This window comes from Cebus imitator, unplaced genomic scaffold (genome assembly GCF_001604975.1).
Source record: "Cebus imitator isolate Cc_AM_T3 unplaced genomic scaffold, Cebus_imitator-1.0 Scaffold24, whole genome shotgun sequence".
Classification (NCBI taxonomy): domain Eukaryota; kingdom Metazoa; phylum Chordata; class Mammalia; order Primates; family Cebidae; genus Cebus; species Cebus imitator.
In genome coordinates this window covers 14,607,460-14,621,492 of record NW_016107339.1, presented here as the reverse complement: position 1 = coordinate 14,621,492, position 14,033 = coordinate 14,607,460, and the positions used below count along the sequence as shown (strand labels likewise).

The following is a 14,033-nucleotide window of genomic DNA, read 5'->3' as shown; positions in this document are numbered from 1 at the left end:
CTCGGCTCACCGCAACCTCCGCCTCCCAGGTTCAGGCAATTCTCCTGCCTCAGCCTCCTGAGTAGCTGGATTACAGGCACGCACCACCATGCCCAGCTAAATTTTTTTGTAGCTTTAGTAAAGACGGGGTTTCACCATGTTGACCAGGATGGTCTCGGTCTCTTGACCTCGTGATCCACCCGCCTCAGCCTCCCAAAGTGCTGGGATTACAGGCTTGAGCCACCGCGCCCGGCCTGCGAAAAAGAAAAAATTTTTAAAAAAATGTTGAGTCCCAGAGATCAGGAGGACCTGGAGCACAAATCTTGGTTTTAGCAAAGGTTCCCAATAAATACATTTCTCCAAAGGAGCCAAACTGAATCTCCACATTTCTTTTGTTTTCTTTTTTTTTTTGAGATGGAGTTTCCCTCTTGTTGCCCAGGCTGGAGTGCAATGGCATGATCTTGGCTCACCACAACCTCCACCTCCTGGTCATTCTCCTGCCTCAGCATCCCGAGTAGCTAGGATTACAGGCATGTGCCACCATGCCCTGCTAATTTTGTATTTTTAGTAGAGACAGGGTTTTTCCATGTTGGTCAGGCTGGTCTTGAACTCCCGACCTCAAGTGATCCACCCGACTCAGCCTCCCAAAGTGCTGGGATTAGCCAGGCGTGAGCCACCCTGCCCTGCCATTCTCCATATTTCTTACACACTTTTGCCAAGACTGTCCTGTAAAGGACAAAGTAAAACTAAACAGACTGTGGCTCACAAATAATCCATTCTAATATTTCAGTGCCAAATGTTTCAAACACAAATGGACAGAAATGCACAGTTACATATTATTCTAACTCATGTCCTCCAAGTTTTTATAAATATGTATTATGACACAGGTAACTTTTTTTTTTTGAGACAGAGTCTGACTCCGTCTGCCAGGCTGGAGTGCAGTGCCACAATTGGCTCACTGCACCTCTTCCTTCAGGGTTCAAGCAATTTTGCTGCCTCAGCCTCTGGAGTACCTGGGACTACAGGCATGTGCCACCTGTAATCCCAGCACTTTGGGAGGCTGAGGCAGGTGGATCATCTGAGGTCAGGAGTTTGAGACCAGCCTGGCCTACATGGTGAAACCCTGTCTCTATTAAAAACCCGAAAATTAGCTGGGCGTGGTGATGAGCGCCTATAATCCCAGCTACTCAGGAGGTTGAGGCAGGAGAATCACTTGCACCCGGGAGGCAGAGGTTGCAGTAAGCTGAGATTTCACCTTTGCACGCCAGCCTGGGCAACAAAAGTGAAACTCCGTCTTAAAAAAAAAAAAGAAGAAATATTTTCTGCATGTAATGGATGTAATAATGAACTCTGTGAGTGTTCAGATTCTGAATCTCCTGGACCTTACCTATGAGTGACAGCAGGACATCAAGCAGGGTTTGTCCCTCTGTGGGTAACACCTCCCATGGGCACCGAGGAAGGAGAACTGTCCAGACCCCAGGAACAATTAGTGCCTGAAGAGTATCTTAGTTTATAGTATTATTATTCAGCCATTTCCTTTATATAATCCTTCATATAATAATCATATATTAGTGTATAGAATTAGTGCCTGAAGTATAACTTACTGCTTACATATATCCAGCTTATATAATCATACTTAATACTTATATCTAGCATACTTAGTTCTATATAATCTTTCTATATAATCATATAGGTATTGTAGTCGCAGCTGTACTGACACATTTAGTACTGATTTATAGAATCCTTCTATATAACCATAGAGTAGTTTGTAGTAGGAGGAATGCCTAGAGCAGTCACAGAACAGAAGCAGTACATGGGAAAATAGCCAGGCCAGGACAAGAACCAAAGACCCAGGCGGTGGCGTCCCTGCCTGAAAGGGCATATGCTGTATGGCAGGCTTGGAGCAAGAGCCTCTCCTCCTGATAAAGGAGTTGTAGTACCTTGCATCCAGTTCCTGTGGAAAGTAGGCCTCAGACCTGAGATCCTGGAAATAACCGAGGGAGAAGAACCCCTCTGGTGTGACCGGTCACAGCAGCTGTACACCCTGTCAGTCTTTTCTCCCTTTTGTGCTAGCTCAAATCATCCTCCCATAAATATCTTAAGAGAAGAACACAAGTCTGTCAGCTCCCACTACATTGGCTTACAGTATCCTTCTATTAGAAATCTTTTGAAGTCTCCAGCCTCTGTAGGGTTGTAGGGGCCCCACAGGGTTGTGGGGTGTCCTTATGCTGTGCTGAGGTGCAGGATCTGAGAAGTAAAGAGACAGGACACTGAAGAACTGGTGAAGAGCATCTGGACTCGGGGGGCCATGCAACCTGTGAGCGGAGATCATCGAGAGCCCCACATGACCAGGAGCATCTGTATTTATTAAGTACAAGTAGGGGGCAGGGTCGTGAGGTCATCATCTATAGGCTTAGTAATAGGGCATACATAATCATGTGAGTCATAAGCGAGGGGGCCACCCCATTATGTCACCTGGGCAGAGAGGTGGGCCATGCACAGTAGGGAAACGTGCTGTGCACAGTAGTAGAGTGTCATGTACAGAAAAAGGGGTCCACCCCCATTAGGTCACCAAGGCAAGGAGGTGGGCTGTGTGCAACAGGTATCATGTGCAACACTTCTTATCTGGGGGCTGGAGACTTCAAAGGATTTCTGATAGAAGGATACTGTAAACTTAATGCTGTGGAAGCTGACAGACTTGTGCTCTTCTTTTAAGATATTTATGGGAGGATGATTTGAGCTAGCACAAAAGGGAGAAAAGACTGACAGGGTGTACAGCTGCTGTGACCGGTCACACCAGAGGGGTTCTTCTCCCTCGGTTATTTCCAGGATCTCAGGCCTGAGGCCTACTTTCCACAGGAACTGGATGCAAGGTACAACAACTCCTTTAACAGGAGGAGAGGCTCTTGCTCCAAGCCTGCCATACAGCATATGCCCTTTTAGGCAGGATGCCACCACCTGGGTCCTTTGGTTCTTGTCCTGGTCTGGCTGTTTTCCCATGTACTGCTTCTGTTCTGTGACTGCTCTAGGAATTCCTCCTACTACAAACTATTATATGGAAGAATTCTATAAATCAGCACTAAATGTGTCAGTACAGTTCCAACTATAATACTTATGATTATATAGAAAGATTATATAGAACTAAGTATGCTAGATATAAGTATTATGATTATATAAGCTAGAGATATGTAAGCAGTAAGTTATATAGAACTAAGTTATTCAGACACTAATTCTATAAACTAATATGTGATTATATATAAAGGATTATATAAAGGAAATAGCTGAGTAATAACACTATATACTAAGATATTCTTCAGGCACTAATTGTTCCTGGGGTCTGGACAGTTCTCCTTCCTCGGTGCCCATGGGGGATGTTACCCACAAGCCCCCAGATAAGAAGTGTTGTACACCACCTGTTGCACACAGCTCACCTCCTTGCTCCAGTGACCTAATGGGGGTGGACCCCTTTTTCTGTACATGACACTCTACTACTGCACACGGCACGGCCCCCTACTGCCCACAGCCCACCTCTCTGCCCAAGTGACATAATGGGGTGGCCCTCTCACTTGTGACCCACGTGATTATGCATGCCCTATTACTAAGCCTATAGATGATGACCTCACTTACGACCCTGCCGCCTACTTGTACCTAATAAATACAGATGCTCCTGGGCATTTGGGGCTCTCGCTGATCTCTGCTCACAGGTGGCATGGCCCCCTGAGTCCAGATGCTCTTCACAAGTTCTTCAGTGTCTTGTCTCTTTACTTCTCGGATCCTGCACCTCAGCACAGCATAAGGGACACCCCACGACCCTGTGAGGCCCTACAGCCCTACATCCCTTCACCCCAAGTTGAGTTCTAAACAGCAAAACCAGCCTGTAACTGATTACAAGCAGTTATAGTTTGCAACCTATTTCATCTGGGCTAAAGGTGTCTGAGGATCAAAAATTATGAGGCCAATTGAAACAATGAGCTCATGAAAATTCAAATTCTTTACCCTTACCAATTTAATCATTCACAATGAGCTCACAATCAGAGAACACATACTGTCTCCATGAATTCTCCCTTTCGAGGTACATTCATAGCCTAAAGATACCAGAAGTGATTTCCTTTAGGAACAAATTTACTGATTGACAAATAAGCATCCACACAGGGAGAAGAATGTTAGGGTGGCTGGAAATAACAGACATTCAAATGCATTACATGGTTTAAAGAGGGGCCTAGTTTTACTGAGTCCATTCCAGAGTCAGAAACAGGATGTTAGGGAGTGTAATAGGTGGTGCATGAGACTCCTCCTGAAGAATCCCTAAGGGATGGTAACTTAGGTTCAAGTCCAGTCAAGTCAAGAATAATAATGATGTTTGAAGATAAGGGGAATGAAATATACATAGAGGCATCCTAGAATGCTCCAGTTCCAGGAAGGATTAATCTACTTCTTCAATTGTGGGGCCTGTGGTACGCCCTCCAGGCACATATCCAGTTCCACAGGTAGGCCCAGTGCATCCTCCTTGGTAGAGTTTTGTGATGACGGGGTTACACATCTGCTCCAATTCCTTTCTCTTATGATCAAACTCATCTTTCTCTGCCAGTTGATTGGCCTCCAGCCATGAAAGGACTTCCCTGCATTTATCCAGTATTTTCTTTTTATCAGAATCACTAATCTTGCCCTTCAAACCTTCATCACTCACAGCACTCTTCATGTTAAAAGCATAGGATTCTAAGGCATTCTTTGCAGCAATTTTCTCCCTCTGGACCTCATCTTCAGCTTTATATTTCTCAGCATCCAGAACCATGCGCTCAATCTCCTCCTTGCTCAGGCGGCCCTTGTCATTGGTGATGGTGATCTTGTTGGCCTTGCCCGTGCTCTTGTCCATGGCCGTGACATTCAGGATGCCGTTGGCATCAATGTCAAAGGTCACCTCGATCTGAGGAACTCCCCTGGGTGCTGGAGGGATTCCAGTCAGGTCAAAGCGCCCCAGCAGGTTGTTGTCCTTTGTCATAGCCCTCTCACCCTCATACACCTGGATCAGCACCCCGGGCTGGTTGTCTGAGTAGGTGGTGAAGATCTGTGTCTGTTTGGTGGGGATGGTGGAGTTGCGCTTGATCAGGACAGTCATCACGCCCCCCGCCGTCTCCAGCCCCAGTGACAGTGGAGCCACATCCAGCAGCAGCAGGTCCTGTACCTTCTCAGACTTGTCCCCCATTAGGATAGCTGCCTGCACCGCAGCCCCATATGCTACTGCTTCATCAGGGTTGATGCTCTTGTTGAGATCACGTCCATTAAAGTGGTCCTGAAGCAGCCGCTGCACCTTGGGGATGCGGGTGGACCCCCCTACTAAAACAATGTCATGGATTTTAGCCTTATCCATCTTGGCATCCCGAAGAGCTTTTTCTACAGGCTCCAGGGTACCCCTAAATAGGTCTGCACACAACTCTTCAAATCGAGCTCTGGTGATGGATGTGTAGAAGTCAATGCCTTCATAAAGTGAATCAATTTCTAGGTTGGCCTGGGTGCTGGACGACAGAGTCCTCTTGGCCCTCTCACAGGCGGTGCGCAGCCGCCTTACGGCTCGCTTATTCTGGCTGATGTCCTTCTTGTGCTTCCTCTTGAACTCTTCCACAAAGTGGCTCACAAGCCTGTTGTCAAAGTCCTCCCCACCCAGGTGGGTGTCCCCAGCAGTGGCCTTTACCTCAAAAATTCCATCATCTATGGTCAGAATTGACACATCAAATGTGCCTCCACCCAGATCAAAGATCAAGACATGTCGTTCTCCTTGACCTCCTTTATCTAAACCATAGGCAATGGCAGCAGCTGTGGGCTCATTGATGATTCTTAGCACATTGAGTCCAGCAATCACACCTGCATCCTTAGTGGCCTGACGTTGAGAGTCATTGAAATAGGCTGGCACAGTAATCACTGCATTGGTGATAGGGTGGCCCAAAAAAGCCTCAGCAGTCTCCTTCATCTTAGTCAGTACCATCGAAGAGATTTCCTCAGGGTAGAAAGCTTTATTCTCCCCTTTGTAGGACACAAGTACTTTGGGCTTGCCTCCTTCATTGATCACTTGAAAAGGCCAAAGTTTCATATCTGATTGCACAACAGGATCATTAAATTTCCTGCCAATCAGACGTTTGGCATCAAAGACAGTGTTCTGGGGATTCATGGCCACCTGGTTCTTGGCTGCATCCCCGATGAGCCGCTCAGTGTCTGTGAAGGCCACATAGCTGGGGGTGGTGCGGTTGCCCTGGTCGTTGGCGATGATCTCCACCTTGCCGTGCTGGAACACTCCCACGCAGGAGTAGGTGGTGCCCAGGTCGATGCCTATGGCGATTCCCTTGGCAGTAGCCATGGTTCTCTGAGGCCTGTGGAGAAAAAATGAGATATGGTTTTGGCAGATTGCTTTTCAATGTTATTTTTTTTTTTTTTGAGATAGGGTTTTTCTCTGTCATCTAGATTGGAATGCAGAGATGCAGTCATGGTTCACTGCAGCCTTGAACTCCTGGGCTTCAGAGATCTTCCTGCCTCAGCCTCCAGAGTAGCTGGAGACATCATGCCTGGATAATTTTTTTTTTTGAGATGGAGTCTTGCTCTCTTGCCCAGGCTGGAATGCAGTGGTGAGATCTAGGCTCACTGCAACCTCGACCTCCTGAGTTCAAGCGATTCTCCTGTCAGCCTCCCAAGTAGTTGGGATTACGGGGGCGCTACCATACCCGGCTAATTTTTGTGTTTTTAGTAGAGGTGGGGTTTCAGTTTCATTATGTTGGCCAGGCTGGTCTTGAACTCCTGACCTCAGGTGATCCGCCTACCTTGGCCTCCCAAAGTGCTAGGATTACAAGAGTGAGCCACTGTGACCCACCATCTGCCTGGCTAATTTTTAAATTTTGTGTACAGATGGGGTCTCACTATGTTGCTCAAGCTAGTCTCAAACTCCTAGGCTGAAACGATCCTCCTGCCCCAGCCTCCCCAAGTACTGGGATTATAGAAGTGAACACCTTACCTGGCCTATTTTTTATTATGGTAAAATACATGCAAAATATATCTTTTTTTTTTTTGAGACAGAGTCTTACACTGTCGCACAGGCTGGAGTGCAGTGGCGCAATCTTTGCTCACTGCAACCTCTGCCTCCTGGGTTCAAGCAATTCTCCTGCCTCAGCCTCCCAAGTAGCTGGGATTACAGGCGCCTGCCACCACACCTATCTAATTTTTTGTATTTTTGGTAGAGATGGGGTTTCACTATGTTGGCCAGGCTGTAAAATATACCATCTTAACCATTTTTAACTGTATAGTTTGGTAGTGAGTTCAATCACAGTGGTGTTCAACGAATTTCTAGAATTCTGTTCATCTCGTAAAACTGAAGAGGTATACTCATTAAGCAACTCCCATTTTCCCCTCCCCTCAGCCCTTGGTAACTACCATTCTTTTCTCTCATTTTTTTAGAGACAGGGTCTTATTTTGTCATGCAGGCTGCACTGCAGTGGTATGGTCATGGCTTACGGCAGTCTTGATCTCCCAGGCTCAAGTGATCCTTTTGTCTAAGCCTCCCAAGTATCTGGGACCACAGACGAATGCCACCACATCCAGCTAATCTTTTATTTTTTGTAGAGACAGGGTCTCTCTATGTTGCCCAAGCTAGTTTCTTTCTTTTTTTTTTTTGAGATGGAGTTTCGCTCTTGTTGCCCAGGCTGGAGTGCAATGGCGCGATCTCGGCTCACCGCAACCTCCGTCTCCTGGGTTCAGGCAATTCTCCTGCCTCAGCCTCCTGAGTAGCTGGGATTACAGGCACGTGCCATCATGCCCAGCTAATTTTTTGTATTTTTAGTAGAGATGGGGTTTCACTGTGTTGGCCAGGCTGGTCTCCAACTCTTGACCTCAAGTGATCCACCTACCTGGGCCTCCCAAAGTGCTGGGAATACAGACGTGGCTGGAGCCACAACGCCCAGACGCCCAGCCTTTCATTTTTTTATTTTTTGAAATGGGAGTCTTGCTCTGTCACCCAGGTTGGAGTGCAGTGGCGTGATCTCAGCTCACTGCAACCTCCGCCTCCCGGGTTCAGGCAATTCTCCTGCCTCAGCCTCCTGAGTAGCTGGGATTACAGGCACGTGCCATCATGCCCAGCTAATTTTTTGTATTTTTAGTAGAGACGGGGTTTCACCATGTTGACCAGGATGGTCTTGATCTCTTGACCTCGTGATCCACCTGCCTCGGCCTCCCAAAGTGCTGGGATTACAAGCTTGAGCCACCGCGCCCGGCCTCAGAATTTCCTTCCTAAGGCTGAGGAATATTTATTATATTTATATGCCACATTTTCTTTTCTGAGACGGAGTTTCACTCTTGTCACACAGACTCGAGTGCAATGGCATGGTCTCGACTCACTGCAAACTCTGCCTCCCAGATTCAAGCGATTCTCCTGCCTCAGCCTCCCGAGTAGCAGGGATTACAGGCGCCTACCACCATGTCCAGCTAATTTTTTGTATTTTTAGTAGAGATGGGGTTTCACTGTGTTGGCCAGGCTGGTCTCCAACTCTTGACCTCAAGTGATCCACCTACCTGGGCCTCCCAAAGTGCTGGGAATACAGGCGTGGCTGGAGCCACAACGCCCAGACGCCCAGCCTTTCATTTTTTTATTTTTTGAAATGGGAGTCTTGCTCTGTCACCCAGGTTGGAGTGCAGTGGCGTGATCTCAGCTCACTGCAACCTCCACCTCCTGGGTTCGAGCAATTCTCCTACCTCAGCCTCCCGAGTAGCTGGGACTTACAGGTGTGCGCTGCCACGCACAGAAAATTTTTGGTTTAAGCCTGAGGTTTGGGGGCCTTGGCTAACACAGGAAGGAGGAGTGCATGTATTTTGGTATAGACAGAGTTTTACTATGTTGGCCAGACTGGTCTGGAACTCCTGACCTCAAGTGATCCGCCCACCTCGGCCTCCCAAAGTTCTGAGATTACGGACGTGAGCCACCACGCCCGGCCTATATACTACATTTTGCTTATCCATCTCCCAATGGACACAGGTTACTGAATAATGTTGCTATGAACAAACCTATACAAATATATGGAGACGCTACTGTCATGGTATGGTGCTTTTTGGACAGGGTAGACAAAAGCATTCTCAGCTACTCAAAGGAGGTGGGAAGCAAGTAGCTGTATATTGTTTTCAATTTCCCAGGGGACCTGATTCTACTGTCCTGTTCCTATGTCTGTGATATATTTTATTGGGGATTCTATCTGTTTATGACCCAAGAGTTGTGTACATTCTGGTCTCTTCCAGAGACATCAGCCTCTACAGTCGAGTTTTGCTGCCTTCTAGGAATACTATCCTCTATTAGGAGTTCATCGGCAGTAAATTCAGGCCAGGCTGAAGATGGCTGCTAGAAACCCAATCAAGCCCTTGAGTTTTCTCAAAAGAGATGGCACTCCATACAGTACTTCCTTCTCCTAAATAAAGCCCCTGTATTCTAGAGACAAAACAGATTAATAAACGGTTTAGGGTCTACCCCTCTCCACACCCGCAGATTCCTAGGCTACACTCCCTTCCCCCGCCTCCCCGATACCCCGCCTCCCCGATACCCCGCCTCCCCGATACCCCGCCTCCCCGATACCCCGCCTCCCCGATACCCAGCCTCCCCATACCCCGCCTCCCTCATTCTGGCAGCTCTGACCAATCTCAGCCATCTTAGCTTTCCCAAGTGCTCCTCCTTCCCGTATCAGCCAACGCCCCCATACCTCAGGCTTAAACCAACTAGGGAACTTTCCAGTACTTTCCCAAACAAGGACCTACTGGGCCTTGCAGGTTCCAGATCAGATTCCTACTGGCTCACCTAGTCTTGCGACGCCTTCGCTTCACTTTGGAAACGTTCAGATTATGGAGCCTGGCGAGTAGGTGGGAGCTCCCTCAATATCAAACTGCACAGCCGGCGTCCCCCCACCCCCCACCCCGCCCCTCACTGCAAATTTGAGCCGGCTCCAACTCAGTCATCTTATTCCAAACTGGCCCATGAGGTCAGAAAAAGCGTCTCCATTGTAACGTGGCTGGGCGTCGTCAACACAAACGCCCCCACCCTCCCCTGGATGCACGTCACCCGCTCCCCTCACCATCCCCCGGCCCACAACTGCGCAGGCCCAGGAAGCCCCCCAAAATTACAAGCCCAGGGCCGACCCTTTCTGTCAATTAGACGCTGAAGGGCAGGCGGCCCGCATCGCCCTGGAGACCAACACCCTTCCCACCGCCACTCCCCTTTCTTCTCAGGGCCTTGAAGAATCTGGAGAGTTCTGAGCAGGAGGCGGCACCCTGGCCTCTGATTGGTCCAAGGAAGGCTGGGGGCTGGACGGGAGGCGAAACCCCTGGAATATTCCCGACCTGGCAGCCTCATCAGCTCGGTGATTGGCTCAGAAGGGAAAAGGCGGGCCTCCGCTACGACCTATAAAAGCCCAGGGGCGCGCGGTCCTGAAAACCTCCAGCCTCAGAAGCAGCATTGGCGGTCTCCTGCACTCTCCGAGAGCCACTCCCGCGGTCCCAAGGCTTCCCACAGCGAACCTGTGCGGCTCCAAGCAGCGGCGCAAAGACTTTCCGGCGTGCGGAAGGAGCGAGCTCTCGTCGCGGATCCAGTCCGCCGTTTCCAGGCCCGAATCTCAGAGGAGCGCAGCAGACAGAGCAGGGCACCGGCATGGCCAAAGCCGCGGCCATCGGCATCGACCTGGGCACCACCTACTCCTGCGTGGGGGTGTTCCAGCACGGCAAGGTGGAGATCATCGCCAACGACCAGGGCAACCGCACCACCCCCAGCTACGTGGCCTTCACGGACACCGAGCGGCTCATCGGGGATGCGGCCAAGAACCAGGTGGCGCTGAACCCGCAGAACACCGTGTTTGACGCGAAGCGGCTGATCGGCCGCAAGTTCGGCGACCCGGTGGTGCAGTCGGACATGAAGCACTGGCCGTTCCAGGTGATCAACGACGGAGACAAGCCCAAGGTGCAGGTGAGCTACAAGGGGGAGACCAAGGCGTTCTACCCCGAGGAGATCTCGTCCATGGTGCTGACCAAGATGAAGGAGATCGCCGAGGCGTACCTGGGCTACCCGGTGACCAACGCGGTGATCACCGTGCCGGCCTACTTCAACGACTCGCAGCGCCAGGCCACCAAGGATGCGGGGGTGATCGCGGGGCTCAACGTGCTGCGGATCATCAACGAGCCCACGGCCGCCGCCATCGCCTACGGCCTGGACCGAACCGGCAAGGGGGAGCGCAACGTGCTCATCTTTGACCTGGGCGGGGGCACCTTCGACGTGTCCATCCTGACCATCGACGACGGCATCTTCGAGGTGAAGGCCACGGCGGGGGACACCCACCTGGGTGGCGAGGACTTTGACAACAGGCTGGTGAACCACTTCGTGGAGGAGTTCAAGAGGAAACACAAGAAGGACATCAGCCAGAACAAGCGAGCCGTGAGGCGGCTGCGCACCGCCTGCGAGAGGGCCAAGAGGACCCTGTCGTCCAGCACCCAGGCCAGCCTGGAGATCGACTCCCTGTTTGAGGGCATCGACTTCTATACGTCCATCACCAGGGCGAGGTTCGAGGAGCTGTGCTCGGACCTGTTCCGAAGCACCCTGGAGCCCGTGGAGAAGGCTCTGCGCGACGCCAAGTTGGACAAGGCCCAGATCCACGACCTGGTCCTGGTCGGGGGCTCCACCCGCATCCCCAAGGTGCAGAAGCTGCTGCAGGACTTCTTCAACGGGCGCGACCTGAACAAGAGCATCAACCCCGACGAGGCTGTGGCGTACGGGGCTGCGGTGCAGGCAGCCATCCTGATGGGGGACAAGTCCGAGAACGTGCAGGACCTGCTGCTGCTGGACGTGGCTCCCTTGTCGCTGGGGCTGGAGACGGCCGGAGGCGTGATGACTGCCCTGATCAAGCGCAACTCCACCATCCCCACCAAGCAGACGCAGATCTTCACCACCTACTCCGACAACCAGCCCGGGGTGCTGATCCAGGTGTATGAGGGCGAGAGGGCCATGACCAAGGACAACAACCTGTTGGGGCGCTTCGAGCTGAGCGGCATCCCTCCGGCCCCCAGAGGCGTGCCCCAGATCGAGGTGACCTTCGACATCGACGCCAACGGCATCCTGAACGTCACGGCCATGGACAAGAGCACGGGCAAGGCCAACAAGATCACCATCACCAACGACAAGGGCCGCCTGAGCAAGGAGGAGATCGAGCGCATGGTGCAGGAGGCGGAGAAGTACAAGGCGGAGGACGAGGTGCAGCGCGAGAGGGTTTCAGCCAAGAACGCCCTGGAGTCGTACGCCTTCAACATGAAGAGCGCCGTGGAGGATGAGGGGCTCAAGGGCAAGATCAGCGAGGCGGACAAGAAGAAGGTGCTGGACAAGTGCCAGGAGGTCATCTCGTGGCTGGACGCCAACACCCTGGCTGAGAAGGACGAGTTTGAGCACAAGAGGAAGGAGCTGGAGCAGGTGTGTAACCCCATCATCAGTGGACTGTACCAGGGTGCGGGTGGTCCCGGGCCTGGGGGCTTTGGGGCTCAAGGTCCCAAGGGAGGCTCTGGGTCAGGCCCCACCATTGAGGAGGTGGATTAGGGGCGTTTCCAAGATTGCTGTTTTTGTTTTGGAGGCTCAAGTCTTTGCATTTCCTATTTCTGTTTGTCAGTTCTCTGTTTCCTGTGTTTGCAAGGTTGCAACTTTACTGAAGTACTGAATGTAACTTTTTTGAAGTACTGAACTTGCTTTTTCCAATCTCTACATGTAGAGATGAATTCATACTGCCATCTTTTGACCATTTCTTCTTTGTAATACACTGAACTCAGGCCATTTTTTAAGTTGCTTATTTCAGAGTAAATAAATAATTCAAGTGATGCCTTGTGTTCCTTTTATTTTGTCGTCAGTAGGGTCTGCATAGGTTGTCTTTTACATAGCATCTAAAACTGAATTTTTTTTTGCATAAGGGCAGAAATTGCAGAAGCATGTGATACATTTGTGCTAGACAAATAGATCAGTAAAGCTTCTTGATTCTGGCTGGGATCAGGAGTGGTGTCTCAAGCCTGTAATCCCAGCACTTTGGGAGGCTGAGGTGGGTGGATCATTTGAAGTCAGGAGACCAACCTGGCTAATATGGTGAAACCTCGTCTCTACTAAACAACAACAACAAAAATTAACCAAGCATGGTCCCAGCTACTAGGGAGGCTGAGGCAGGAGAATTACTTGAACCCAGGAAGCAGAGGTTGCAGTGAGCCAAGATAAACGCCACTGCACTCTAGCCTACGTGTCACAGTGAGATTTCAACTCAAAAAAAAAGAAAAAAAACTTGTTGATTCTGAGTGGGTTTAGCCCGAGGGTACAGAAAAAGTTAACACTTGGGAGGGTAGCCTCAATGTGGTGGTTGTGTGGGGGTAGACCTGTGTAAGATTGGTCTATTGGTCTCAAAAGGAGTGGGGTGGGGTGCGGTGGGGTGGGGTGGGGGATGTTTCTGTAAAAGTGGTCAAAAAGGATGCAGTTAGATGGGAGGCCAGTGTTCCTGCCTCCTGTAGGTACAACTGATATGCTCATGAACTTGATATTTAATCTAGATTCAACATGGAATGGAAGGAGTGTCGTAAATTTCAAAGTGAAAAAATAGGGGTAAGTGCACTGGCTTGCTGAGTTATGCACATGTGCCTTCGTTGTCATCTTTTAAAATGGAAGGGTTTGGCTTGATGCCTCTTTTATGACTGAAAGTATACTGAAATAGAAATGCCACATTCTTAGCAGTTGTCACCTACAATTTTAAGTACCCCAGTGAGCACCCGAGCCAGGAAGACTTACATACAGACTCCACTCACATGCACTTTCGCTTGGAGATGCTTCATGCCCCAGCTACTAGCACCCAAGAAGTAATTCCCTCCTTGTTGGCAAACCAAACTCCCGGAGTGAGCCCCTTTAAAAATAAATTGTATCTAAGGGCGATGAAAATGTTTTGGAACCAGATGGAGTTGATGGTTGCATAACACTGTAAAGGTCAAGGCTGCAGTGAATTATGACTGCAACACTGCAAACTCCAGCCTGAGCAACA

At 50.0% G+C, this 14,033-nt stretch overlaps 2 protein-coding genes across 2 annotated transcripts; one reads left to right on the top strand and one right to left on the bottom strand.

Annotated features, from left to right (window-relative positions):
* Positions 1-3,969: 3,969 nt before the first annotated feature.
* LOC108299823 (heat shock 70 kDa protein 1-like) lies at positions 3,970-10,415 on the bottom strand. Its single transcript, XM_037736315.1, has 2 exons — positions 10,333-10,415; positions 3,970-6,341 (listed from the first exon to the last, which is right to left on the bottom strand). The coding sequence occupies exon 2, from the start codon at positions 6,326-6,328 to the stop codon at positions 4,403-4,405; it is 1,926 nt and encodes a 641-aa protein (XP_037592243.1). The 5' UTR covers positions 6,329-6,341; positions 10,333-10,415; the 3' UTR covers positions 3,970-4,402.
* On the top strand, positions 10,352-12,840 carry LOC108299825 (heat shock 70 kDa protein 1A). The gene has a single exon (XM_017522339.2). It carries the CDS (start codon positions 10,640-10,642, stop codon positions 12,563-12,565), a length of 1,926 nt encoding a protein of 641 aa, XP_017377828.1. The 5' UTR covers positions 10,352-10,639; the 3' UTR covers positions 12,566-12,840.
* Positions 12,841-14,033: the final 1,193 nt, after the last annotated feature.

Excerpts from the sequence above, each read along its gene's own strand:
- LOC108299823 (XM_037736315.1), bottom strand. The coding sequence starts at position 6,328 with ATGGCTACTGCCAAGGGAATCGCCATAGGCATCGACCTGGGCACCACC.
- LOC108299825 (XM_017522339.2), top strand. The coding sequence starts at position 10,640 with ATGGCCAAAGCCGCGGCCATCGGCATCGACCTGGGCACCACCTACTCC.